The sequence below is a fragment of the Drosophila persimilis genome, unplaced genomic scaffold, assembly GCF_003286085.1.
Source record: "Drosophila persimilis strain 14011-0111.01,24,50 unplaced genomic scaffold, DperRS2 tig00000191-arrow-pilon, whole genome shotgun sequence".
In the NCBI taxonomy this organism is placed as follows: Eukaryota; Metazoa; Arthropoda; class Insecta; order Diptera; family Drosophilidae; genus Drosophila; species Drosophila persimilis.
Genome location: NW_020825298.1, coordinates 6,726,953 through 6,753,144, shown reverse-complemented (window position 1 = coordinate 6,753,144; position 26,192 = coordinate 6,726,953). Strand labels below are relative to the sequence as shown.

Sequence of the window (26,192 nt, the reverse complement as noted above, 5' to 3'; positions counted from 1 at the left end):
GGCAGGGGCGTGGCAAGCTGCTTCCTGGCGCCCAGCTTGATAAATGATGTGTCGAAAATAAATGATTATGCCTTCGGGGAGGGGGGGAGGAGTCCCCACAAAAGTTTTTGTTTTATACTTTTGCCACTTTGCTGTTTTATTTTGCAGTAAGATGAGGGAAAGTATCCACAAAAGTTGATGCAAGTTCATCTATTTGCATGCCTCATTTGCCATATTGATTTTGTTCTTTCTTTCTTTCTGCCTGTCGGCTCTGTCCCCCCCAGCCCTCTCCTGGAGGGGGATTAATGTACATTTGTTTCCATCAAATCCGGCTTAACATTTACACAGTTTTTGTCATTTTGGGATTTGGGTTTCGGTATTTTAGGTGTGAGAATTTTTTATGAAATTGAGTAAAATGTATTTTTGTGGCGAAGCCCGGGATCATTCTGCTAAAAGGTTTTATGAATACAAGGACCTGTTGCACCATGACCATAGTTTTATCTGGCCTAATATATTATGAGAGGGCTCTTTTTGATGAGTTGTCCATACAAAAATAAATAATATTGAGGTATGCAACCTTCCAAAATCTTTCCTAAGTCCATTTCAAATTAAACCAAAAGTCTGCAAGAGATAAAAGAAATAAACAAAAAAAACTAGCCCCTAAATTATGTGTGTTTAAGTTTAAAGAAGTACAACCTTAGACTTTATTAACTGACAAACTGCAATCGCGCCTCCAGTCAGATCTCACGGCTATCAGTCAAAAGTTGTGTCTATCTCTGAGAAAACAACATAGAGGTGTTAAATCTACAAAAAACTGCCGGCATATAATTTCCTATGCCTAGCTTTGCATGATCTTCAGGGATGACTATCCGAGCCCTGCGCATTGACTCTGATTCGAGACGCCGATCTTCCACCAAGTCGAATAAATTCGCTTAATTCTTCGCAAAATCAAAAATCATATGGATATACATACGTATACAATATATGCGTGTATTTGTGTGTGTGTTAACTTTTCAAGATGGCGAACCAGATGGAACCAGTTCCAGTTCTTTCTAGAAGCGTATTTTTATCTGTCACTGCGTCAAATAAGTATTTTGCCGGAAAAATTTAACGAAATATAAGAAAAAAAGAAAGGAACGCACTTCTGCAGTAAAACCGATCAAAAAGTGAGTGCCAACGTACCAAGTATTTGGGTGGAACATTTTATACTGCTTCTCGTTCGTTCTTATTTGCATTTGCACGTGCATTTGTGCAGCCACAAGATTACGCTTCAAAAAACTGCAAACATTTACTTAACTTTGAAATGGATTCAATGGATTTAATGGATTCGGCGCTGCCCAAGCTAAAGCCACGTATAGCATCGCCGCCCAATGTGGACCTTGAGCTGGACATATCCACGATGCTCGAGGTGAAACTTGATGAAGACCTACCCACAATGCCCGAGGTGAATGTGCTGCCCGAAGTAAAGGCTGAGCCACTCTTTCCGGCGCTGCCCGAGGTAGACTTATCCGCGATGCTCATGTTGAAGCTTGAGGACGACTTTTCCACGATGCAAAATGTGAAGCAGGAGCCAGGCCCATCGGCGCTGCTGCCCAAAGTCAAGTTCGAGTCACGCCTGGTAAAGCCAAAGAAGAAACTCTCTGAGGCTCTTAAGTCATGCAACGAGATCCTCATGGTGCTGTTCAGCAAGAAGCACTCGGCCTATGCCTGGCCCTTCTACGAACCGGTGGATGCACAGAATCTGGGTCTTTACGACTACTACAACATAATCAAGACGCCCATGGATCTGGGCACCGTGAAGCAGAAGTTGGACAATCGGGTGTACAAGAGTGCTTCGGCGTTCGCGGCGGATATGCGATTGATATTCTCCAACTGCTACAAGTATAATCCGGTACATCATGACATCGTGATCATGTGCGAGAAGCTTCAACTTGCCTTCGAGATGCTCTACGTAAAAGTACCCGGCGAAATACTCAGTGACTCGTCCAGCGAGGATGAGGAGGAGGTCTGCAGCGACGTGGAGAACGAGTCCAGCACGGACGAAGAGGTCGACATCGTCTGCTCGCCCAAGTTGGACATCTTCAAAACGTGCAACCACATGGAGGAGAAGCGTAGGCTAATGCTGGAGAACAAAACACGGGCGATCGTCAAGGACCTTCTCAGTGCCAAGCGCAGAATCATCGATAAAAACATAATCGGTCTGGAGCATGAGACGGAGAAGCTCGCCGAGGAGATCTCTGCCCTGAAGAAGCGCAAAAAGCCGGGAGAGAAAATGATTAACACGGTGCTGAACGAGTCCAGCTCGGACGAAGATATCAGCGACAAGCTGCGAATCAGCCAGTCCATGGTACAGACAGCCCTTTTTAAAGTAAACAGCCTCATGCAGAGAAATTATAAGTTGATTCAGGATAAAAGTAAATACAAGCGCGTCGAAAAAGCGGTCAGTGCCAAGGGAAAAATCATCGACAGAAATCCAATCGATCTTGAGGAAGAGATCCGAAAGCTCACCGAGGAAATCTCAGCCATGCAGAACTTTGAAAAGCCGGAGAACAAAGGGATCAATGCGATCTCCGGCTGCAGCTCGAGACTCCGGCAACCGACACTGCCGCCTGGAGGCAAGAAGGCCACTATGATCAGTGGCAACGGTAAGCACGCAGATCTCATAAAAGATAATTACTACTTTTTATCATTTCTTTCCCGTCTACAGAAACCGGCTGGAAGACTCCAATGCGCAGAAGGCCACGCGCCTTCAGGCCCCATGTAAGTATGGTTTGTATAACCTTAAACTAGGTATCCCCCACTAAGATTCCTTTATCCTTTTCCTCAGTTACATGCCCGAAAAAACTGCAAATCGCGGACTAATCTTATGGCGGCCTTTGAGGATACCTTGTAAAATAGGGCCACCACAGACAAGGGACGGAGAGCCACAAGAACCATCAAAGAACAAAGAACACACCTTCAGCAGCAGGAACCCCCAAACAAAGAAGTAAATCTTCGTATATTGATTGCTCAGTCCAGTAGATTTTACACATTAATGATAAAGCAACCTTTATTTGTCTCTAATTTAAAGAATCAACTAACTATTGGCACAGCAATTAGATCTCAGTTTTGCTCTGCTTTAAAAACTGAAAACCTTAAAATATCAGAAGACAACGGCAGAAGCTATGGCAATACAACTAAAGCTTAAATTTATAAATTTACAAATAATGAGCGGTTACCGATTTAACATCAAGTCCGTATGGATGTCCAATTGCATACCAATTTTTGTTTCAAACATTTTTCATCAATGACAGTAAAATAATCTATAAATTCTCCTCGGTTTAACCCTAGCTTTAATTCTTTGTAATAGTACCATACCTAGTACTAAAGTGCCTTCAATGGTCGCCAGATTGGACAGAAATATGAGAGCTAAAACTACAATCGACATGGAAAACAGAATTTCAATCCAGTCAATAAAATACATGATAACCCAGAGCATTTAAATTTACATTTTTATACAATTAGTTGAACATCGACAAAATAACATAAAAATCTTTAATCTCCCATCTTTGCCTCTGCCTAGAGAGAGAGACCCAATTCACATTTAAAGCAAATTTATTTTTGAGTAAATGGCAACGCTATTAATAAGAGATTTGTAACACAGGTTGGATCATCCATCATTAACAACTACTCGGCTGCCGTATCCTTGGGTATGTCATTTAAATTGTCACCGGATCCCTCGGCGGCGGCCACCAGCGAAGCCGTAGAGGCTGATGCCGATGGACGTAGGACAACGCTACTGTCGCTGCTCTCGCTACTCGAATCGCCCGCATTCTGGTCGTTGACTAGAGCCTCAGTCGGCGGTGGGGGCGCTTGTGTCTGGGGAGCTTGTGGCACCAAGGTGGGCACTATGCATTTACGCTTCGACGGCGGTGGTGCCACATGACCCAGACGGGCGCTAGTGATAGTTGTGCCAGCGGTTACCGTGTCGAAGGACATCAGATCGCCAAAGAAAACGTGCTGGATCACCGGGAACTTGGAGAGGATCTGAAGTGGGGTTTGGCAAGATTTGGAAAATAATACAAAAACGGTTTGCCTCTGGGGGAACTCTCACCTCTTTTTGATACATTTTCACCAGACCCATATTGATCTTCACCCACGACGGAACGTCCGTGATGCTCCACAACTGATTTGAGTGCTCGCCAAAGTGGCCAGTCTTCACTTTGCAGATGTAATCAATGCAGCTGATGAACATGTACTGATCCTTGTAGTCGTTGATTATCTGCTCCTCCACAAATTTGGCTGGGTCGAATGGACTTCGGACTGCAATACAGAAAATATAAACAGGTATGAATAACAATCATTGTTGGGTCAACATTTTCGTATGCTTGCCCGAGAGTTGTGCACTGCCCCAGATAAAGGGAACAAATTGGAAATCGTCCAGTGACCAGACACCCTGACTGCCAGCTGGTTCCATGTTGTATGTCCGCTGCAACTGCCTGGCAAACTCCAAGTACCGTTTGAACAGGCGTAGCGCAGCACTTACAATGTCCTGTTCGTCCAGTATCTCGGCCTTGAACAGGGCACACAGAAAGAACATGAAGGACAGCTCGTGTCCAGTGCCATAATCGATACGCGTTGCATTCCCAAAGGCCTCCGTCAGATACTGTTGCAGTTCGTTCAAGTAGTTCTGCTTACTGGGGGGCAAGAGCTGTCCCAGCAGCTCTGGCAACTGTTCTCGCATGTCCCGAGCCCAGTCCCGGTAGGCCTTGTTGCCAAAGCGCTGCGGCTGGTCCAAGGGCGGATATTTTTCCACCAACTTCTCCAGTAGCTCGAAGATGCGCAACAATTTGCGCAGCATGTCCGACTCGTACATTGGGTCGGTGGACTTGATTCCCTGTATGGCCGAGCTGGTGCCATTGATGTAGCCAATGAGATCATGGTAGGCGCGGGAACGCAGCCACAAGCCTAGGTCCCCAATATTTTGCACCCTCTTGGCAATAGTCGGAAATATAACTGCAACAAAAAAGCATTGTCATTCCTTTTCAATACTTAGTGCTGCACACCTACCTGCTTCATATGCACTGGCGTCTGCCATGCTTGTTTATTTGTCTTTTACTCGGTTACTCAATTTATTTTATGTGGGATGCAGCTACTTTTTATTTGTTGTTGGTTGTCGATAGGCCGGCAATCGTTATAATAGGTATATTTTGTCACTTTTATCAATCTATTAAATTTCATTTTCAACGTTATATAGAAATCCAATAAAAGCAATTATTTAAATAAAGCCAATCAAGTAGAAAATTGATTCATTAATCGGATAAAATAATGTGGGCATGGCTAAATGTTCTATATAGCTGAGAATATTCCACGGAAGATCAAAAACGAGGAATATGTAAAATAGAACTTGAATTCGTCAGTATATTGACGGTATATTTTTTTAATGAGACGGTATATTTTATAGATACATCCAGGGTCACACTGAACACGTCCCAATTTAAAGAAAACCATTTATTTACATTAATCATTGTTAATATCTGAAGCTGCAGCCATGATTGAGACCTTGTACAGCCTTCCCTTCCACATACTGGTGCCGCCCAACATCAAAGTGCGGCGGTTCAGCATCCCAATGCCCTCACCGATGGCTGTGTTTAGTGTAATTTTGCTCTCGTACTTTTTGGTGACCGGCGGTGAGTGTCTCTATATAGCGTGCACAAAAATGCTGCAGACGTCATAGCTATAGCTCAAACATCATTTTCCAGGCATTATCTATGATGTTATAGTGGAGCCGCCCAGCGTGGGTGCCACTGTGGACGAGCACGGTCACTCACGTCCTGTGGCCTTTATGCCCTATCGAGTAAACGGACAATATATCATGGAGGGACTTGCCAGCAGCTTTCTTTTCACCGTCGGCGGCCTGGGCTTTATCATTATGGATCAGACGCATTCACCCGGCAAGACAAATCTCAATCGGCTGCTACTCACCGCCATGGGATTCATTTTTATACTGATGTCCTTCTTCACTACGTGGCTGTTTATGCGCATGAAGCTGCCCAGCTACCTGCATCCTTAGAATCTCCCAAGTTAAGCCAGGCAAACCTCTCTTAGTATTCCGTAAAGCATATATAATAGATGACCATTTCCCTGGGCAAATCGTAGAGCCATTAAAAGAGCCGCCAAAGTGCCTCTGCTGTGCTGAGGAAGCAGCAAACTATTGGCGTCCTATTGTTGGCTCTCAGTCTGCCTCGCGCTGTCCATACGTTTGGCACGTTCGCTCTCTGCCCGCAGCGCGAAAACAATTTCCATCGCATATATAATTTTAGATTCTATTTTTGTTTATAAATATAAAGAATATATACCTACATATGTATGCAACGAGAAACGAGAAAATTCGATAAAATAGTTATACCTTAAGAAAGGTTTGGACACCAAACGAACACCTAATCCCAAACATTGGAGCGATCCGAGAACCGAGTGATGTAACCACAGAAAAGTCCTCAATCGATCTTCTTGCCCCGACACGTCGTCGGTTTTTGCTGAGTCGCATTTTGTTTACGACCACAGAAACATGTCAAAAAAATGCAGCGTGCGCACGCTGAGCGACAGCGCTCTGGCCGAGCTGGCCAACCTGCTGGTGTCCACCATCAGCTATGTGCAGTACGCCCCCGATGTCCATCTAGACATCAATATTGTGATGGTCGAGCTGAATGAGTATCTGGCCCAGTCGGGTGCCACATCGAACATCTACCAGGATCTGCTGCGGGTCATACTCAGCTCGGACTATCTGGACGCCAACATGAGGTTCACCTGCCTGCAAATGCTGCTCAATTGCGGCGTCACCTTCCTTTTTACGGAGGTCTTTCCGTTCAGTTACTATGAAAAGATTCTTCAGGTAATTATTCTCCGGCATCCTGCGAGATCTTGGCTATTAGATGAATCTCCCTTTTTGCAGGTTATTGCTGCTCAGGGCGCTGGCTTGCGGGTCCTTAACATCAAAGGCATCTGGGTGAAGGAGGAGCACATGCACTACATGTACGACATAGTGAGACGCTGCAAGCAGCTGGTGAAGCTGTATGTCCCGTACATAGCCAACGATCAGTTGCTGGAGGAGATTGGCAAATGGTCAACACGCCTGCAAATTCTGGACATCTCCGGGGAGACGGACATTACAGAGATCGGCATTGATGTGCTGGCCAAGGGAGTCTGTTCGCAGTCCCTGACTGTTGTGGACGTGGGCATGCCCGGAGAGGAGAACATCTGCTACTCGGACGTTGCCCTTATTCTAGAGCACTGCCCACAGGTGGAGACGCTGTCCACATATTCGTTTGTGGGCGCCTCCCTCAAGTTCATCTTCGACAATGTCGATGACCATTTCAAGTGCCGGCTAAGGTACGTCCACGACACGGCCACGGATGAGGCCACGCTGCAGGTGATCATGCAGACGTGTCCGCGACTGGAGACCCTCTACCTGGACTCGCCCAAGACGGGTTCCCTCCGGGCTCTGCACACACGAACCCTGCGAAAACTGAAGATCAATAGGTTTGTGGTGGCTGAGTTGTTGCCCCTCCTGGAGCGGCCCATTGGCCGAAATCTGCGCCATCTGACCATGATCAAGGGCACTGGGAACTTGGAGCTGGGCAAGCTGGCACGGCTATGCCCCTCGCTGATCGATCTCGACTGCTACTTGATAGACAGTTTGTCGTACGGCCAGGCTCAGGCCAAATTCCAGCAACTGGAGGGTTTGGAAATCCTCAGCAGTGCCATTATGACGAGTTCTCTGAAAGCCTTTCTCTGCAGTTGCACGGACCTCAAGCGCATGGCCGTGGATACTGTGGACTTTACCGATGAGGATATCATCAGGTAATAGCTGATTGTATGCGAGATTTGTAGAAATTTGAATAGTCTTCCTTTTCAGCATGTTTGTGCAGCACGACTTCAAGGTTCTGGAAGATATTTGGTTCACTTTGGCGCCAGAACTCACCGTTCAAGCTGTCGAGGTGAATATTTTTAATGCGAGGAAACTTTCCCTAAATTAAAAGCTTCTTTCCTTTTGAAGTTACTCTTGGAGAGCTGCCCGGAATTGCAATCTGTGGGGCAGTTAACGGGCTGGTCCCTGACGCCCGATGATTTGGCCCTCATTCGTGGTCTTCTTAAGAGCGGCAACTCGAGCATTGTACTAACGCCAAATGGTTTTCTTGCTTGAGTATTATTAAGACATTCCATTTTAAAGATCATCCGTGTCGAATGATCCTTAAAATGCATAAATAATTGCCTAAAAACTGCGTCATAGTTTAAAAGCTAAAATTCGATTATTCTCTCTCTTTCAGCGCCTACAATAGAAGTTGTGGTAACGCCCACCAAAGCGGATGTGGTTTTTGTAATCAAAAAAATGTGTGTTGTGTATTCTAATTTGCTTGTGATATTAATAAAATAAAGTTTGTTAAATTTTTAAATTTTATTCAGTTTGTAACGCCGTTCACAAAAATAGCCAGCCTAGGCGTGTAGTTCCGTTCTCGTGCTATCGAAATGTGACATATCGGCTAGAGATTAGCGATAAACAGCTGTGTCCGGGAGTTGCCATGGTGCCGGCAATTACCAGCAATTATTATATACACATTTTATTGACTGAAAAACACCAAAACTCAAAGAAACAATATAAACCGAAATATGGAAATATATTCTATTATTTTTGAGTCGTAATAGTGGTGAGAATCATTGACTCCAGTACAGCGGCGTCGGCACATCAAAACCCTCGACATCCCTAGCCACGACTCGACAAATTTATGCGCAAAAAAAGTGAAAAAGCGGAAAAGAAACGAAAGAATTTATGCACACTTGTACGTGAATCTCATTTAACAATAATTATAACAAAGAGCATTCGAGTGTAAACGGCAGATTACGATTCCACATAATATGTAGACATCAAAGAGCATAAAGTGGCAGTGTTTTAACTATGAAAAACTACAAAAATAAAAAGAAACTTCCGCAGACGTCAGCAGAGGCGCAGCAGAAGAGATAGACAGCGACAAAGCGGCTGGGCATAGAGGAGCCAACGAGTACCGTTGTTGCTGGACGACGACTCACGCAAATTGGCCTTTAAATATAATAATAACTAAATAAATCTCAGACAAACGAGACTGTAATTGTGGGGCGGCAACGTGTGCCGTTGTCATGCATTTTGTCACACAGCAGCGCCAACAGCAGCAGCAGCACCACCAACAACAACAACAGCAGCAGAGATCCACCTCATCCTCGAATTCCTCGATAGCATCCACCTCATCGGCACCGTCGGTCAGCGCCAGCACCCGCTTTGTGGCCCTGTGCAAATCTTCCAGTCAAGGTGCCCTGCCCAAAACCTTGGCCACCGCTCAAAGCCTCTTTCGCCAGTCGTCACATCACCACAACAACAACAACAACCACCACCACCACCACCAACGCCACAGTAGCTATCATAGCCAGCAGCACCAACAACAACACAACCAACAGAGGCACAAACGCACTGTCAGCCTGAACTCGACGCCCATGTGAGTGTGCCACCCCAAAAAGACTAGTCTTTTAAAAATATATAATTAAAAGCTAAGCAAATTAATTTTTGGTGTAGGTTTTTTCGCTGGTTTGCATGTTTTAAAAGTTACTCTTTCCCTCTTGCTGCTTATATTGCATGTCGTTTATACATACATATCATATATGTAGTATTCCATTCCTTTCAGTTGGCTTATCTACTGGATAATAATACCATACCCCAATTGCGTTCCCAGTCTACGTAGTCTGCTTGCTTGCCCCACAAAAACTTTACCTTTTACTTCTTGCATTAGCCCGTTTTACTTATTTTTATTGCGCAACAGTTGCGCGCGCTCAGCCGTACAAACGTATTATTTTATTTGTGTCCAAAATAGAGAGTACTGCGGGTTTGTTGGTAATCTGTTTATTTAGCTGCTATTCAAAAATGTTGGCCCTTTTTTAACAAGATGAAATAGTTTTTGTTGCCTAAAGTAGTACACTTTTAGGCAGTTGAGAAGATTTTCCACTCCACCGAGTGCGAGAAAATGGAAATACAATAACCCCTTGTGAGATTAAAATCGTTGTAGGTATTAAATGCGTTTTGGGGATTTCAATTACAAGCGAAACTGTCAGAGATAAAAACAAATTTTTTTTAAAGTAATTATAAAAAGTTTCAGGAATTCGTTAATTGTAATTGTCTCTCTTTGTTTAAAAAACAGGTTTTTAACATTAATTTGTTGTTTAAATTACCCCAAATGCTATTAAACGTAGTCAGTGCTCAGTAAAAGTAGCTTTTAGAATTGTTTCCATTATAAAATAAAAAAAGGTTCCTTTCCAAAAATATAACATATGTTTAATACGAGCATTATCTTTAAAAATTAAATCAAATGTGGTGTCGGAGGTAATTCCTTTTAAATTTCCACACAGCTTTTAGTTTTTAATGGCCGCAATCCAATCCAGACTTGATTGGAAGACAGAAGTAGCTTATGTTTATAGACTTGGCTGGAACTAACTCTGGTGATAGCAGAATTAAGCCCCATGGAAAAAAGTCTGGCAGTGTGCGCTCTAGTTTGTTTTTGTAGGCCAACTGGTGCTCTAAATCAGCTGTGCGTGTTGGAGAACGTCGTTTTGGCACAAATAGTGGCTCAGTTCTTCTACTGATACCACTGTGGAGACGTTTTACATCACTATTTTAGTGTTTTTTCGTTGTCTTGCAGTATGGATTGGATTTCAGGACTGGTAGAATACGAATAATATATAATAAATATATGTATACTTTACTTGTTTGGCTTTCGGTATATGGTGCTTTGTAACAAGTGTTTTAAACATTTGAAACGCACTGTATATGCATAATCACAGATACACATGTACATATTGTATGTATACGCCGTATCAAAATTTGTGCGAGTGCAGTGAAGCGTTTTCCATATAACCAGCATGACCGAATCACAAACTAAAAAGAAAAAAAACAAAGGTTTTCCGACTAGCCTTGGCTTGCCTGATACGCGTCGTGTGTGTCTGTGGAAAAACAGATTGTGCGGGAAAGGTGGGGAATACTTGATGTATCCACGAAATATATGTATATATGTATGTGGGTTGTTCTTTATCAGACACTTTGTTGAATGAGTCTAGCGTATGCAGTAGTCGGCCAAACGTCTCGAATCAGTCTTACTCATTCTCGCCTGCTGGGGCCTTTGGGGCCTTTGGGGGCTGGCTGCCTTCGCCTGCCTGCCTGCTTTTCTCTGCGCTATTGCGATTCTCTCTCTCGAGTGCAAATCGTAACGTCGCGCTGAAATGACGTGCCCGGCACAAGCACAAACCGCCTCGAACCACCATCGCGTGCCTTAGAATAAAAAAAAAACCCATCAGACAGCAAACAAACAAACAAACAAACCAACAATAGAACAAAACGGACAGAATAGACCAGAAATTAATTAAATAATTAACAGAAAAACGGTTGCGGGGCATGTCATAGTAGCGCTAACGAACGCGAATACACGAATACGCGAATATGTGGGATAGTTCATAAATTAATGACATTCTGCCAAAACAGTGCTAAAAATACCATATTTTATTTTTGCGCCGTGTTTTCGCGTTTCGTCATCGGTTTTCTTTCTTTTGCTGTTGCTGCTGCTCCTACTGTTCTTCGAACGATGACATACATTGGGACGGTCCCCCAACAATAAAAGAACGAACGCCCCCCCTCAAACAGTAACACCCAACACCCCAACAAAAAAGCAAAAAAAGCAAAAGCAATGCCGCACGAGGAACCTAAAAAACCGCATAGAAAAACCCTAAACGTGGAACCAAAGAAAACCAAAAGAAAGAAAATGTAATACACTTTTTTGTTTGTTGCCCACTTTTATTATTGATTTTTCGCCAGCTATTCGATTCTGTTGCATTTTGAAACGGGAACGAGAGAGAGAGGGAGAGAGAAAATATTAATTACGATTTTGACAACTCGTTGCTCCTCGCCGCTTCCTGGATAACCCTTTTAGAGATATACTACCTGCCGTATACCTGTATACTAGAGACTGTTGTGAGGTGGTGTCGTTGGTAATTGTAATTAATTCTTTGGCTGTAGCTAATGTAGTTTTTATGGCTAGGCCAACGCAAAGGTTAGAGTTCAACGGGGTCCCCTGAGGCTGCCAGAGGTGAGTGTAGTCGCTGCACTTTCAATTACATCGATGAAACCCACAATAATTGATATACTATATCTATATACTTCGTATATTTGGTTTTGTTATTTTCTATAGAGCATTTTCCTAGGAATTTCATCTACATTTGCCCTCTAAAAAATTCCACTCAATTATTCAAAAATTCCAATGATTTATCGTACCGGTTTTAAGATTATTTTCAATTGTTTCATAGTTTATTTATCAGTTATAGCGGCTTTTTGGCTAGATAATTTTTCCCAAAAATTTCTCAGCTCTCTTATCTGTGATCTTTCGCCGAGTCTGTGACTCGTATTTACCAGCCACATATGAAGAGAGTTTTTATGTACTGCATAGTATATAATCTCTGATCTTTCTCACATTCGAAGTGACTCTTTCGTAATCACAAACAGTTTTTGTATATACTATATGCATGTGTAATTAATGTAGGGGAATTATCATTTAATGATTCCACTCCAATCCACTTCGTTATTTGTTTGTTTCTACAATTCCCGATTCGTATTTGCGTTGGTGTTGGTGAGGCTTAAATGAGGCTTTTTCATCTCAACAAAGTGTACATCATATTTCACTTTTTCTATGAACTTGAACGGGGACAATTGATAAGGCTTGGGTTTTGAGTTATTTTTAAAGACCCTCAGGGATACATTCTTTATTTTATGGGGAATACAGTGAGAGGAATATGTAGCTTTTTTTGTACATAAAGATAATGGAAAGTTTTTTTGTTAAAGCGTTCATCACAAAGAAAATTGTTTTCTTTTGCGGTAAAAATCTCCACATATTTTATAGTCTATCGGTGGGGCATTCTTGGAATCGAGCCAGTCCAGGTCCCAGTCTTCTGTCTAACTCCAATTCAATATGTATTTTGTTTTTGCATTCTCGTGCTTCTTGTACTTCTGGAAATGGAATCACTTGGCAGTAAAAACTTACTCTACTCGTAAAGCACTACAAATACATATTTATTCTTACTGAAAGCTAAATGAAAGCGCAAAAACTCTGTCTGTATTTTCATATTCGGTAACAAGGCATTATGCCTCAGGTACAGGCGAACTGCTGTAGCAGAATATCGTAACCCCCAGGTGCAGTCGTCCTATAATTGACATATTTTCAACAACACAAAACGAAACAGATGTGGGGCTAAATATTTATTAATACATCATTACCCTAGCAGGGGTATCACCAGGGTAGGGTATTTCGACCAGATGTTTGCCAGGCACAGCATGAGATATTGGGGTCTATCTTGTGGATATATTATTTATTGATCAGCAGCAGCTCTGATACTGCCAATTTCGCTCAATCTGTTTTTTCCTATGCAATCCAGCTGTTAGTTTGTTTTGCTTTTCGGACCGAATGGATTGTCGCTCTATCATAAAAAGATAATCAAGTTTTTGGCATTATGTGGGTCAGCCTTATCTTGTTAAAATTTTGTTAATGATCACCCCAAAATTAGGCTTTCTTTCTTTTAATGTTGTATGTTATACTGCGGTGTAAAGGCTGTCAGTTGTATGTTTTTTTTCAAATTATCAGGCATTCGCTTGTGTGTCTCGAATGAAGCATCCATCTTTAAGCGACTTTCTGCCATTCCCTTTTGCAGCATTCGCTTGTGCGTCTCGAATCGAGCATCAATTGGCCACGCGTCATGCACACGCAATGTATGTTCTTTAAGAGCTTTTCAGCCATTCTCTTGGACAGCCGTGGCTCGTGCGACTCGAGACGAGCATCCACGTGCCGCGCGTCATGTGGTAACGGCACACACCGCTGCAGTAGCTCTTTAAAATCGGTTAAAGGCTTCCAACAGCTTTTAATGGCCTAAGAACTTGATATTTGAAGGGTCTATTGTTTGCACAAATATTGAACGAATAGACGCACGTCTGTGGGCCTGTGGGTCTGACCATTAACATCTGGCGGACTGCTTTATCAGAGCAAAAAAAAAGCGAATATCTTATCGCTCTTATCACCACTAAATGGTATACATACTGGCCCATAAGTATATGAATATACATATATATGTATATATTGAAAATAATAAACAATTGTGACGCACACACACACAGGCACAGGGGCTCAGAAAAGCTCACAGAAAATACAGAAAAATAGTACACAATAGAATTGATTACCATCGTTTAATGGCAATTGATACACCATTCTGTCGCAGCCCACTGAGGCAAGAGCATGTCTAATTGAAAATAATATATACATTTCCATAGCCGGTCGTCGTCCGACACATAATAAAAATAATATGTTGAAAGGAAAGTGGCGCAAAAAAAAGCGAGCGCCTCGCGTTCTATGGTATGGAAAAATAGTCGCCCACTAAATAGAGCATAACAAAAAATAATTGATTCGAATGTGTGTCGTGTGTGCGGAGTGCTATCAGTGCCGCGAAACGATTAAAGGAAATTAATTAGAAGCGAAATTACTGGGAACGATGATCAGCTCCGGCGATATTGTCTCTCTAACAAAACCAATTGACAGGTGTCGATGGGGGGGCGGCACTACTCTGCCCACTTCATTGTCTTTATTGGAGCTGTTTGCTTATCATTGCCACTTGCCACTTGCCACTTGCGGAAAACAGCAACTGCTTAAAAACCGCATTTCATGAATTATCAATTGTGATTTGCAGGAAAAAGCGTTGTGTATGTGTGAGAGTGTGTGAATTCAAAAAGATTGAACTTTGGCAAAAGAGTTTAGATTATCAGCATTTACTAATAAATCCCATGTATGTGCGTTTTCCTATAAACGGAGGCGTTTTATCGCCCTAAAGAGGGTTTGAGTCACGCTTAGTGTTGATGAACTCAAATTGATGATTAGAAGAGCCTTTTTACGTCACATTTCGCCATTTATCTGGTATGCCTCAACTGGAAATATACAAGTAGATTTCTCCATTCTTTTGTGTCCCCTAATCTGAATAGTCCTCGCCTCCAACTGCTCCCAGATTGCACAAGCAAAAAAGACAATGAAAAAGCAAAAAGCGACCGAGACTGGAACCGAGGCTCGGTCCCGAGAGATCAGAAACAAAATACACACAATACAGTGTGCGAAATGTGGCATATTCTTCTTCGAGTCGAGTGTCGCTATAGCTGATACTCAAGGACTGACTGAGAGTATTGGGTAGAGACTTACATATATTCATACATATATTTCCAAGAGCGTGCCCTCTTTGCTTTTATTGGTCTTTAATATCAATATTAGATCTTGAAATCCTAAAAGTATTTTACCAAAGACTATACTATACCAAGATGTTGCATGAGGGACCAAAATGCTGTTCTATGACGGGGTTTTTTCATGACGCCACGTAGACGGAGGGCGCTTTAAGGCTATTCTTCGTCTCTGCTTGGGTTCGGCTGCTCAGCTCGTCTGGGTCCCACAATTTCATACAAACAAATGCTCAGTCTTTGGTGACGCACCACGTAGATCGAGACCCGAGACCCTTCTATGTCGCAAGATGGCAAAAACAACTAAATTTCTTGGGCATGATTCAGCGCATTGATGCTCGAGTAGAATTTCGTTTATAATGGTTGTTTTGTGTTTGATATTACTTGTCAGGGTTTGCAAATTGAACTCAAATCGGCAGTTTCTGTCCACACTCGTTTAGGGACTTCTTTATCTTGAACTGGGAGTAACTTTAGGGATGCCTAAACGTATTAGAAGAGTTGGTATATCGTGTCAGTGAACTCTTCGCTTGTTGTTGGTTCTATTTGTTTTAATTTTCAAATCTCACTGCAACTTCTATCCAAAATCCTATAAACTGTGCACCTTTCGAGTTGGTTTGAAAAGAAACTCTCCTCACTTTGTAAAATAAAGTAGTCTCTTCTCTATTCGCTAAAAGTGGGTGAATTTTCCTATTAGTTTGTGGTCCAACCTTTTTCCTGCCTTTAAAAAATGTAGCCGTTGTTTTTGTAGGTTTTGTAGATCTTCCTTCCCAAAAGTAGAAGTGCGATTTTTCGGTTGCTATTAATGACTTATCCTCCTTTAGGCATGTCTTTTAATTTGGCATTCGTTATTTTTGATTTGTTTATGCATTTTATTGTAGGATTAAAGATTTTGATACTATAACCAACCCAACAACAACAAATGCCCGAACTGCCGATAGTCCGTGCAGTAGTAAGCCCCCAGCCAATGCCAATGCCAACATGTTAGCTGAGACACAGCACGAGTCACAGCCAGAGTCACAGTCACAGTCACAGTCACAGATACAGACACCGCCACTGGCCGAACAAACGCCGAAGAGGTGCCAGGAGGAGCCGACTCCTCAGCAGCAGGAACAGCCGCAGGAGGAGGAGTATCCGGATCCGGATCAGAGGATCGGAGAAGACAGGCCTGAGGAGAGGGCGGCCGCGGCTTCTTGTAGCAACGGTGGCGACAGGTAGGTGGGATCATACAGTGCTCAGGAAACTCTCCAGCCAGGCCTTGGTCCAATTCCGTAAGAGAATACGTTTATTCCAAAATTTGCATGCCTAGTTCAAGAGTTTTTCCATTTAATCGAAAAAAATCTAATTAGTTGTTTAGATGGGACTTGGATGTGGAATCTATACTTATTTCGGGTCTTCCCCCTACCATTGCAGGCGCGATTCCATCACCGAGGAGATCGTAATTACAACAACTACAACAAACAGCAAACTTCTGACCATCCAGGAGGCTGCCGGCATCCTCGAGCACAGCAGCATCTCCATTTCGGCGTCTTCGAAACAGAACTCTTCCACAACAACAACCTCAACGGCAGCGGCGGTATCCACAGCAGGCACTGTAGCAGCGGCCACTGTCGCCACAGCAGTCGCAGCGGCGGCAGCAGCCTCAGGATCTCAGCAACGCAATGAGCCGTCGGTTGCCTCCTCCTCATCCAATGGCATCAACAGCGGCAGCAATCCAAGCCTAGCCCAAGCCACTTCCAGCTCTAATACGAATTTGGCCCACAGCAGCAGCGGCAGCAACGTCCCTCAGCCCTCAACGCCTACCATCAATATTGTAGGAAGCGATCAGGCCAGGGATCAGCCACTGCAGTCACAGAGCGTCGACTCGAACGGACTCGCCCAGGCAGGCGGCTCCTGCGGGGACAGTCCCAGCAGTCGCAAGAGCTCGACCAGCTCCAAGGGACGAGCCAGTCAACCCAAACTCTCCACATCGAGCAGTGGACGAGATGAGGTGAGTGGACTGGAGCCAGCGGATGACAATTTGTGTATTAGGTGGGAAAACAGAATATCGAAAACAGGGTGGAAAAAGCCAGTTGTTAGTTGGAGATACTCATGGGTCATTCACTGGAAATGCGAGAATTTCAGGGCTATCTTATCTGCACCTCCTCGACTCAATGTAAAGCTAATACACCTCTCAGCTGCGACTGGCTGTCTTTAGATTTTCAAGGGAAAAACAGCTGTAAAAATTCCGATTCTTTTTCTGGGAATCTAAATTTGATTTCTACTCGAAAGAGCGAGCCTCCAACACATGACTCACAACACCAAGTGACTACCTTTTTTTTTATAAAGACAAAAATTTTCAATAAGGTTTCAAAAGCTTCCTGCATGCTTTATGAAGTCCGGAGTGGATGTTCCGAAGATCTGGAAGTCTCGCAAGCCTCCTTAAAAGCTTTATTTGGCTGCAAGAATCATTGGGTTCTTCTGAGCATTATAACGAATGGACTAGGGTGTCTTCTGACTGTAAATGAGGACCGTATCCTCAAAGGGAGATGCGGTAATGTAAATATTCCAAGAGAAATAGATAATTTTTTACCAATCCAAAAGCTTTCCAACCCCCTGGATTGGTGTATAAATCATTTGTGATATGAAAGGTCAAAGTACATAAGCCAGCGATAAAAATGCTAGCGATTAGACCGTAGTTTGATTAGAACTCATTCAATGTAAGTTTTTTTTTATGATTTACCACCTGTTTCCATGGAATTTTCAAGGGTAAAGGCATGGTCAAGCCATAAGTGGAGTTCTTCGACGAAGCAGAATCAAAGTTTGATTATTATTTGTAAAAAAAAATCACACCTTTTGATTAGATTTTGAAGATTGTTATCAATCAGCAGTCTTCGAATGTATCTACAGTTCTTTCTCTGTGACCCTGTAGTTTCTGAAGTGTGGAATAGATGCTCGAGAAGAAGACCGTCAACTATTTCCGGTTTTTATTTGCATTGGCAAAGAAAAAGCTTTCCGTACTGTGGGATTTGCTTAAGCCATTAGCACACAACCAGCGAAGGTGTGAAATCCAGTCCAAGACAGCAGATCGACCGCACGAGTGATCGATGAATCGATGGCTTGACAGATGGATGGATGGATAGATGGATAGATAGGTTTGGCTGACAAGACATGACAAAATGAGACATCAGTCACAGTTTAATAACTGCATATATCGAACGTCAGTGTTTGCGGGCTCAATCTAATCGTTCCAATTGATAGTCGGCACACACAAATGTGTCAGTGTACGCGCATATGCATATGTAAGTATGTATGTATGTATATAATGTATGGGCATACCCTATCACCTATCCAACGTGCCGCAGCTGATTAGAATTACCCTTCAGCGTCAGGCAAAAGCAGAGAGCAAAAAGCGAAAAGCTCGCGACATAAATTTTCGGTCGAAGCTTTTTCTGCCCATTGATAAGATTTTCTATACATTTTTTGTTTGTTTCTGTATCGTGTGTGGGCCCGTGGCTGGCAATAGCAAAGCGGTATTCAATAAGCGACGGAGCGTCTCCACGGGTACAATATCAAGGTAGAAAACAGAGAAAAAACCGGCACGAGTGTCGCGAATTTGTTGCTAATAATTGGTGGGGTCATAAACAGACGATAGGCGTGTGGGCTTGATAAGAAAGCAAAACCTAAACACCTGGCCGAAAGTAGTTTCCTCTGAACCAGAGGTGAATCACCAAATAAATTGACAGCGACAGCGGCAGCAGCAGAAATAAAACAATTGTTGCGACGGGTAGCCGACGATAAAGTTGCTGAATGGTTGAATGGAAATTTTAATGGTAATGGATCAACTCTCCCTTTCCCTGCAGGACACCGCACAGAACAAGCTAAGCAACGAGCTGACGCTGCATGAGTTGAGCATTTTGCGCGTTGACCGAGCCACCGCCGATCCACAGGTGAGCAGCAGCTCCAACTCCAACGAGAAGTCAGCCAAGCCCTCGAGGCTGTCGGAGCGGGCCAAAAAGAAGTCCTGGTACAACGTCATTTATCCCAACTACAAGTCCCGAGCCGGCGACTTTAAGAAGCTCTTCAAGGACGTGCCAAACGATGAGCGACTGATTGTGGGTAGGTCACACTACACTGGGGGCTACACCCACACCCACACCCACACACTCGACTCGAATCAATTTAAAATTCAATTTATTCGTAGATTACTCGTGCGCCCTGCAACGGGATATATTGGTCCAGGGCCGTCTGTATGTCTCACAGAACTACGTTTGCTTCCATGCCAACATCTTCAGCTGGGAGACCTATGTGAGCATCAAGTGGAAGGATGTGACGGCCATAACCAAAGAGAAGACCGCCTTGGTGATACCCAATGCGATATCGATAGCCACTAGCAAGGACAAGTACTTCTTTGCCACATTCACATCGCGCGACAAGTCCTTCTTGATGCTCTTCCGTGTCTGGCAGAACACGTTGATGAACAAGCAATTCTCGCCGCAAGAGATTTGGAAATACGTCCACAACTGCTATGGCGAAGAGCTTGGCCTGACCACCGACGACGAGGACTATATTGATCCCACACTGCATAAGGATACGGAGACCGATGTGGAGTTTCAAACCGCCATTGATGACGACCAATCGAATCAGTCGCAGCAACAACTACAGCAGCCCCAGCAGCGCCTAAGCGGCAACAGCAGTGCCAGCAGCGGCGGCAGCGGCCGGGCAGCAGAACCACGCAAATCAAAAACGAAATATTTCTTCAACTCTTCAAAATCTTCGAATTCAGCCAACGCCTCGGCCAGTGGCTCGGACAACAACAAAGACAGTAACCGAAAGCTGAGCAAGAAGATGAAACAGAATGCCAAAGAGCTCACGCTGAGCTCCGTGAAGCCTGCGGAGCAGTCGGTGGGCGTCACCATGATGAATCTACCCGGCAGCGCCGGCAGCAGCAACAGGAACAGCACAGAAAGTTCAGCAGCCACAGCAGCAGCAGCTTCCACTAACAATACAAACAACAGCAGCATCAGCCTGACGACCACAGCCAGTGGCAGTGATAAGAAGAGCGCGGAAAAGAAGATCAGTACGAGTTCCAACTCGGGAGCAGCAGCAGCAGCGGCGGCAGCAGCAGCAACAGCAGCCGCCGCCTCGCTATCGGCCGCGGCAGAGGCTAAGCAAGTGGCAACGTTGGAAAGCAAGCGAAAGATGAGCAAAAATCATCGGCAACGCGAAGCAGAATTGGTCGGCAAGAATGCCGAAGAGCAGGCACCCACAGATGTCTCGGATTCGTCCGATTCCGAGGAGAATAATGTGCCGTAAGTGTGGGGAGTTAACTCACTAGTGCAGCTATTAATCTTGTTGAAATCTTTCACAGATTCGTGGCCACCACCGAGTGCACGTCGACGCACGAGGGCCGACAAATTGTCCACACCATTCTGCCCATCAGCGTGGACACGCTATTCAATTTGCTGTTCACAAAATCAAAATTCGTAACGGACTTCCATGCCATGCGCAAATCAACGGACTTGGTCATGGGCGAATGGACCAAGAACGAGGAGGGTCTCAGTGTGCGCGTTGTCAATGTCACCGTACAATTGGCCGCCTCTGTGGGACCCAAGACCTCAAAGGTACACTCATGCGCTCAAGGGAAAGAAGGAAACAAATGAATTGATTGTTTTTGTAGGTAACCGAATACCAGACGATGAGGCCATGCAGCAAGCCTGGGGAACTGTATTCCATAGACATAAATAGTGTTAATGCAGGCATTCCATATGCGGATAGCTTCAGTGTGCTCATACATTTTTGTTTGGCCAGGTATGACGCCTTTAAAGACAGTGCAGTGTGCATCAATATTAATATTTCTTTACTATAGAACTGTCGATGATCACACCATGCTGTCGATTCATACCCAAATCAAGTATAAGAAATCGATTTGGGGCGTTGTCAAGGGATTCATCGAGAAGAATACGTGGGCGGGTGTTGAGGATTTCTTTGGCGCTCAGTTGCATGCTCTCCAGAGCGAGACGTGTATACCGCCTGCCAAGGGCAAGGGACGGAGGCCGAGGCGTGGTAAGCATTTAGATGTAAGCAATAACAAACAATTAACAATGCAACAACCACAACAACAAGAACAAGAACAACAGCAACAATGCAAAGCATAATCTTGAATTCTATACAAAAATATGGAATAGTATAGTCTATTCCATATGTATTCTATATATTTACACTGCCAATGCCAATTGCCATTTGCCATTGCCATTGCCATTGCTTCTTCTAACCACACACACAAAAAAAACCACTCACGCATGCATACCAATCATTCCAACAACTGCTACAACAAAACCTCCAACGAAAACCCAATTCCAATATGCAAAAGCTACAACAAGCTACAAACAACATACACCACAACAGGCATAAATCAACAATCAACAACAACGAAAACAGCAACAGCAGGGACGACAGCTGTAGCAACAGACTCGACAGCTGTAACCGAAACAGGAACAGGAACAGCCACCAGCACGGACAATGACAGCATACGAGAGCCATCACGACGTCATTACCATCATCATCATCAGTCGGAACAACATGAGCATCATCAGCACCAGCACCTGCACATGCACCACCATCACCATCATCATCACAGTACCTCCAGTAGCCAACAGCCACCGCATCAGCATCAGCATCCGCACAATCAAAGGCAGCCGCATCATCATCAGCACTTGCATCATCATCATCAGCATTCGCAGCAGCCACTGTGGCACCATCGTAAGGCCATATTTCAGTCGAGTAAAGGTACACACAGCCAGTGACAGCTATGTAGAATAATGGGAAGCCATTGCCAGAGGAGTAGGTTTTATTTGTGTGTTTTTGAAGAGTTAAAGCTTTCCTTTAATCATTCTATGTTATAAATAATTTCTTTGTAAGCCTATCTCCGATTTCCGTTTGAAAAGGAGCTGTGCCATAAATGCTGTCCAGCTTATCAGAGCAATATTGCCGCAGGTGTTGTTATCAGTGGCAAGTGAATGCAGGTGTCGGAACATATGGTGTGTTCTAAATCTTTGCACGTGCCATGGATTTTAATTGCAAAGATTTGAATGCCAATCTAATCTTCAAAAATCAACCAAATCGAACAATGTACACACCTGTGGCACCTGTCTCGGCATTGAGCAATGACTCAACTCATAGAATGCACATGACATGATAAAGATTTAGCATAAGATTGGGGCAGGGCACACTTGTGTGGTCAGCAGAGGGCAGGCCTTTTGACAACAAAAACCAAATCTTTATCTGTGACTCGCGAGTCAATTCTCTGGCATTTTCTTTTGGAGCTCGAGTCCGTGAGTCACTGTTCCGCGTCATGAACACGCAACTTATGTTGTCAGACATTTTCTTTTGCAGAATTCGCTTGTGCGGTTCGAGCATTCAATAATGTTGTAGGATTTCATAGCGGAAACTTTATATTAGCCTTTAAGTCTGTAGGACTTCTCGAGTACCAACCACATTTTCATCAAATGGTCCCTCCCTTCTTCGCGAATGCTTTCTGCAATCATTCCAGACAACATTTTTTCAACTTTTTATATGCTTACTCTTTTGCATTCCTATATTATAATTCTTTTTGGTAACCACTTCTCTTGCTGGCAATTGCTAAGACCCCATAGCGAACTTATTCCTGTACCGATTTGCTTTGTTATTGCAGTTTAATTTTATTGATAGTTCTCTCGATTTTATGTTGTATCTTAATTGTTGTGTTTCTGTTGCCTCGCCATACCTCAGCATACATATGCGTGCACCTGATTCTAGCTCATATTTATTTTGGATTATGCTTTCAAATGATTTGATTTCTAACCGTGCCATTTGCCATTCCTCTCTCTGCGCTCGTCCCTTCTCCACAGGTACCGCCACACAAATACGCACCTTGGAGGAAGCAGCTGGCGGCGGCAGCGGCACGGCACAAACTGGTATTAGCGATACACTGCTGGAGTCACATTTACTGTCTGGTGGCGGCGTCGCCGGATCGGGGTCCGTTGGGGCCGCCTCGGGACATGCTCTGCTGCACGAGCACGGCAAGTTGCAACAGTTGTCGGGCCTGCAGCAGCAGCATCACCACCAGCAACAGCATTTGCAGAAGCACCTTGGCGGCGTCGATCTCGGCGGCGTTGGCAGCCTGCCACTGGCCCTGGGCCAGGGACAGGGACACAGATTCCTCAAACACAAGGGCTTGTCATTGTTTGTTATACTGTTGCTGTGCTTGATGCTGGCATTAAATGTGATATTATTACTTAAGCTCTGGAAGCTGGAGGAACGGATTGACGTGGATCTCAGTCGACGGGCGCGCTTCCCCAGTTTGGCGGCCTTAAAGTGAGTATCGAGGCCATTCCATTTGTAGAACAGTTCCTCTTAACACTCAATTTCTATTCGATTCACAAGGGAACTTCCCAACACAAATGAGGAATGGCTGGAGCTGTTGCGTCAGCAGGAGCAATCGCATGAGGGCGAGCTGCGCAAATGGCAGCAAGTGCTGCAAACTGCCATCGAGTTGCTGAAAAAGGTGAGCATTGTCTGCGAAAAGATCTACAACGATGACCAGCTGCGTCAGAGCATTGAGTCGATGTCAATGCACACTGAATTTTAAGCATCTCATTAAAATGTGAAACAACTACAACAGCAACCACGACCACAGCAGCACACCAACAGCAGCAAACAGCAAGCGACAACTAATTGTAACTGAAAACACTCAAACACTCACACACAAAACACACACACACACACCAATACATGTATACATGCAGTGCGTTTCAAAGCGATAAGGCAGTTTTGGGAGTAGATAAACCCAGAAAACAGTGTTTGCTCAGAGTTCTTCTAGGAATTTTTGTTATATTTATTGGCTCCAGCTATCGTTCCTTATAGTTTCCTTATCACATAAATGTTCTCCTAAAACGCATGGAAATAGCATACCGCTCAGAGACTAGGGATTACAAATGTGGACTATAATTCCCTGCTTCAGTGGTCAAGCTTTCGGGAAAGATTTTGTTGCCGAATGCTGCAGACACGAACTTGAATCCGAAACCTGGCGAACCGTGCAGGCGATCCCGTAGACTAAGGGCGAAATATTGTTAGAGGAAGCTCCAGGCGAAAGGACGATGCCAAAAACTGTCGGCGAGCAAAGAAAGCATTGTTCACCAGAAGCCGAAAGCGGATGTGATGCTTTCGCCGAAAGCTTTTGCACCGAGTAGGTGATGCCGAAATCTGTCGCAACGAGTAGGGCACGCCGAAGTTTAATGGCGAGTAGAGGCAGCAGAAGAACAGCTGGAAACAGTTCATTTTCTTTAGCTAGCCTTATTCAATTCAATAATATCCTCATAGCTTCCATTCTGATCAGAAATTGACACAGTTCGAAGATAGATTCAAATGATGTATTCGAAAACAGTCACTTTGGCTTAGATATCCATATTTAAATAGATTATATCATCCTTTACTACTATATTAGTCGTATATATAAAACAGACAACTTTTTTGCGTACGAAATCTCCACCTGCTCGAAAATTCCGAGTGAAATCTAATTGAAAATTGTTTGCCTTAACGTAGTGAAACGCACTGTACTAGCGGGCATTTGTAACTGATCTCTTAGTTAGAAAGACGTAAAAACTTAAACAATATTGTTGCATGTTCTCCTTTTCTCTGTTCAAGAAGCGTTTACTCTGGTGCAGACTGATGTGGAAACATCGGCAACATAAACCCAATGAATCTTCCACCTAAATTGCAACCAGAGTAGACGACTCTTTAGCTCTAGGTTTTTGTATTCCATAGACCCAAAAAGAAACCCAAGGCGAACACAATATGTTAAATGTTCGACTGAGACGCGAATGAAATGTAATGCATAATCAAACCCCCATTTTGTGCTGTCCAAATCAAATCAAACAAAATTCACCAAAATTCAAAAGTTCAGAAAGATGAAAAATGTATCAAAATTCTGAGACAAACTCCTACTTAAAATTCGTTAATTTTTGTAAGTAAATTTTGGTTTATTTCTTAAATGTTCTCCTCTGTTAAACCCACTGGGAATTCACTCCTTTTACTTCTGCTACTAACCACGACTAACCCTTTTGTGTTCACTAATCCTGTAATTTGATTATTTCCGCATGGAATGAGATTTAGGTTCTCCATGCATTTTTCTTCTATTCTTTTAACCTGCTCACCCAAACGTTTTTGTTTTTCAGACTGAAAAAACTTTGGCTGAGGTCATTGTACGCTAGCTGCAAAAAAATATCAAAGCAAAGCTATGCTAAATTTGTGGTGCATCTAAAATTAATCCAATCCAATTGTCTTCGACACAAGCAAGCAAAAGACCCACAGCACAGTCTTGGGCCCAAAGCAAAGCCACCAAAAAAAAAACAAAAATCTGAAATTGAATTTAAAATTCAACTAAAATTTAGTCACAAATCCCCCCACACATTCACCCACGAAACCCATACCCATACACATGAAACATATATGAAAATCCTCCCCGCAAAATTCGGCATTTCTACATATTTATGTCCTAGTCTCTAAGTGAAGAAGAAAATGTGTAATTTAAGGTATAAGTAGCTGCATTTTAGTTAGGATTAGAGCAATTGTTTATCGTTTTTTATTAACTGCATTTACGTTTGGCACCTGTTCGTTTGGCTTTGCTTTAGACAAATGTATCTACAAATTCCTCAAGTATTTCATATCTCAGAACATACCAAAAAAAAAAAGAAAAAAAGGAAAGAAAAACCACAAGCAAGAGGGCGTGCCCTGAATTTTTGTTTTAGAAAATTCATTAAGATGTCGAGCAAGCGCAAAACAGTAACAAAAATAATAATATATATAACGATTGCCAGGTCTTTGGCTAGGGGGAAATTTGATAAAAACGATTATACAAAATGTTTACTTTGTACAATATTTTTGTAACAACCAA

At 43.4% G+C, this 26,192-nt stretch overlaps 5 protein-coding genes across 11 annotated transcripts; 4 read left to right on the top strand and 1 right to left on the bottom strand.

Annotated features, from left to right (window-relative positions):
* The first annotated feature begins 1,105 nt into the window (after positions 1–1,105).
* LOC6589032 (bromodomain-containing protein 2) lies at positions 1,106–3,559 on the top strand. Of its 3 annotated transcripts, XR_003408706.1 has the most exons (4): positions 1,106–2,624; positions 2,687–2,739; positions 2,807–2,965; positions 3,050–3,559. XR_003408706.1 is itself a non-coding variant. In XM_002015043.2 (3 exons), the coding sequence occupies exons 1-3, from the start codon at positions 1,283–1,285 to the stop codon at positions 2,870–2,872; spliced, it is 1,461 nt and encodes a 486-aa protein (XP_002015079.1). In that variant the 5' UTR covers positions 1,106–1,282; the 3' UTR covers positions 2,873–3,559. The 3 variants fall into 3 exon arrangements, 2 of the variants coding, with proteins under 2 accessions (XP_002015079.1, XP_026844179.1); XM_002015043.2 differs by having other exon boundaries at positions 2,807–3,559; XM_026988378.1 differs by having other exon boundaries at positions 2,687–2,743; positions 2,807–3,559.
* On the bottom strand, positions 3,556–5,112 carry LOC6589033 (serine/threonine-protein phosphatase 2A activator). Its single transcript, XM_002015044.2, has 4 exons — positions 5,029–5,112; positions 4,351–4,974; positions 4,073–4,281; positions 3,556–4,005 (listed from the first exon to the last, which is right to left on the bottom strand). The coding sequence occupies exons 1-4, from the start codon at positions 5,054–5,056 to the stop codon at positions 3,646–3,648; spliced, it is 1,221 nt and encodes a 406-aa protein (XP_002015080.1). The 5' UTR covers positions 5,057–5,112; the 3' UTR covers positions 3,556–3,645.
* Positions 5,113–5,475: 363 nt separating this feature from the next.
* LOC6589034 (putative oligosaccharyltransferase complex subunit CG9662) lies at positions 5,476–6,340 on the top strand. Its single transcript, XM_002015045.2, has 2 exons — positions 5,476–5,648; positions 5,721–6,340. The coding sequence occupies exons 1-2, from the start codon at positions 5,510–5,512 to the stop codon at positions 6,029–6,031; spliced, it is 450 nt and encodes a 149-aa protein (XP_002015081.1). The 5' UTR covers positions 5,476–5,509; the 3' UTR covers positions 6,032–6,340.
* Positions 6,341–6,405: 65 nt separating this feature from the next.
* Positions 6,406–8,411, top strand: LOC6589035. Of its 2 annotated transcripts, none has more exons than XM_026988377.1 (5): positions 6,406–6,850; positions 6,911–7,818; positions 7,874–7,955; positions 8,015–8,131; positions 8,286–8,411. In XM_026988377.1, the coding sequence occupies exons 1-5, from the start codon at positions 6,527–6,529 to the stop codon at positions 8,295–8,297; spliced, it is 1,443 nt and encodes a 480-aa protein (XP_026844178.1). In that variant the 5' UTR covers positions 6,406–6,526; the 3' UTR covers positions 8,298–8,411. The 2 variants fall into 2 exon arrangements, with proteins under 2 accessions (XP_026844178.1, XP_002015082.1); XM_002015046.2 differs by having other exon boundaries at positions 8,015–8,161.
* Positions 8,412–8,760: 349 nt separating this feature from the next.
* Positions 8,761–23,888, top strand: LOC6588854 (GRAM domain-containing protein 1B). Of its 4 annotated transcripts, XM_026988098.1 has the most exons (11): positions 8,761–9,482; positions 16,162–16,494; positions 16,694–17,270; positions 19,123–19,378; positions 19,464–20,571; positions 20,631–20,883; positions 20,940–21,070; positions 21,129–21,325; positions 21,668–22,048; positions 23,149–23,614; positions 23,684–23,888. In XM_026988098.1, exons 1-11 carry the CDS (start codon positions 9,130–9,132, stop codon positions 23,886–23,888), a joined length of 4,260 nt encoding a protein of 1,419 aa, XP_026843899.1. In that variant the 5' UTR covers positions 8,761–9,129. The 4 variants fall into 4 exon arrangements, with proteins under 4 accessions (XP_026843899.1, XP_026843896.1, XP_026843898.1 ...); XM_026988095.1 differs by lacking the exon at positions 21,668–22,048 and having other exon boundaries at positions 8,768–9,482; XM_026988096.1 differs by lacking the exons at positions 8,761–9,482; positions 21,668–22,048 and adding an exon at positions 14,356–14,420.
* Positions 23,889–26,192: the final 2,304 nt, after the last annotated feature.

Excerpts from the sequence above, each read along its gene's own strand:
- LOC6589032 (XM_002015043.2), top strand. The coding sequence starts at position 1,283 with ATGGATTCAATGGATTTAATGGATTCGGCGCTGCCCAAGCTAAAGCCA. Across the intron at positions 2,625-2,686 it reads CACTATGATCAGTGGCAACG|AAACCGGCTGGAAGACTCCA; the intron begins GTAAGCACGCAG and ends TCCCGTCTACAG. Across the intron at positions 2,740-2,806 it reads CACGCGCCTTCAGGCCCCAT|TTACATGCCCGAAAAAACTG; the intron begins GTAAGTATGGTT and ends CCTTTTCCTCAG.
- LOC6589033 (XM_002015044.2), bottom strand. The coding sequence starts at position 5,056 with ATGGCAGACGCCAGTGCATATGAAGCAG. Across the intron at positions 4,975-5,028 it reads CGCCAGTGCATATGAAGCAG|TTATATTTCCGACTATTGCC; the intron begins GTAGGTGTGCAG and ends TTTTTGTTGCAG. Across the intron at positions 4,282-4,350 it reads GGGCAGTGCACAACTCTCGG|TCCGAAGTCCATTCGACCCA; the intron begins GCAAGCATACGA and ends TCTGTATTGCAG.
- LOC6589034 (XM_002015045.2), top strand. The coding sequence starts at position 5,510 with ATGATTGAGACCTTGTACAGCCTTCCCTTCCACATACTGGTGCCGCCC. Across the intron at positions 5,649-5,720 it reads GTACTTTTTGGTGACCGGCG|GCATTATCTATGATGTTATA; the intron begins GTGAGTGTCTCT and ends ATCATTTTCCAG.
- LOC6589035 (XM_002015046.2), top strand. The coding sequence starts at position 6,527 with ATGTCAAAAAAATGCAGCGTGCGCACGCTGAGCGACAGCGCTCTGGCC. Across the intron at positions 6,851-6,910 it reads ACTATGAAAAGATTCTTCAG|GTTATTGCTGCTCAGGGCGC; the intron begins GTAATTATTCTC and ends CCCTTTTTGCAG. Across the intron at positions 7,956-8,014 it reads TCACCGTTCAAGCTGTCGAG|TTACTCTTGGAGAGCTGCCC; the intron begins GTGAATATTTTT and ends TTCCTTTTGAAG.
- LOC6588854 (XM_026988098.1), top strand. The coding sequence starts at position 9,130 with ATGCATTTTGTCACACAGCAGCGCCAACAGCAGCAGCAGCACCACCAA. Across the intron at positions 9,483-16,161 it reads AGCCTGAACTCGACGCCCAT|GATTAAAGATTTTGATACTA; the intron begins GTGAGTGTGCCA and ends ATTTTATTGTAG. Across the intron at positions 17,271-19,122 it reads CGAGCAGTGGACGAGATGAG|GACACCGCACAGAACAAGCT; the intron begins GTGAGTGGACTG and ends CTTTCCCTGCAG.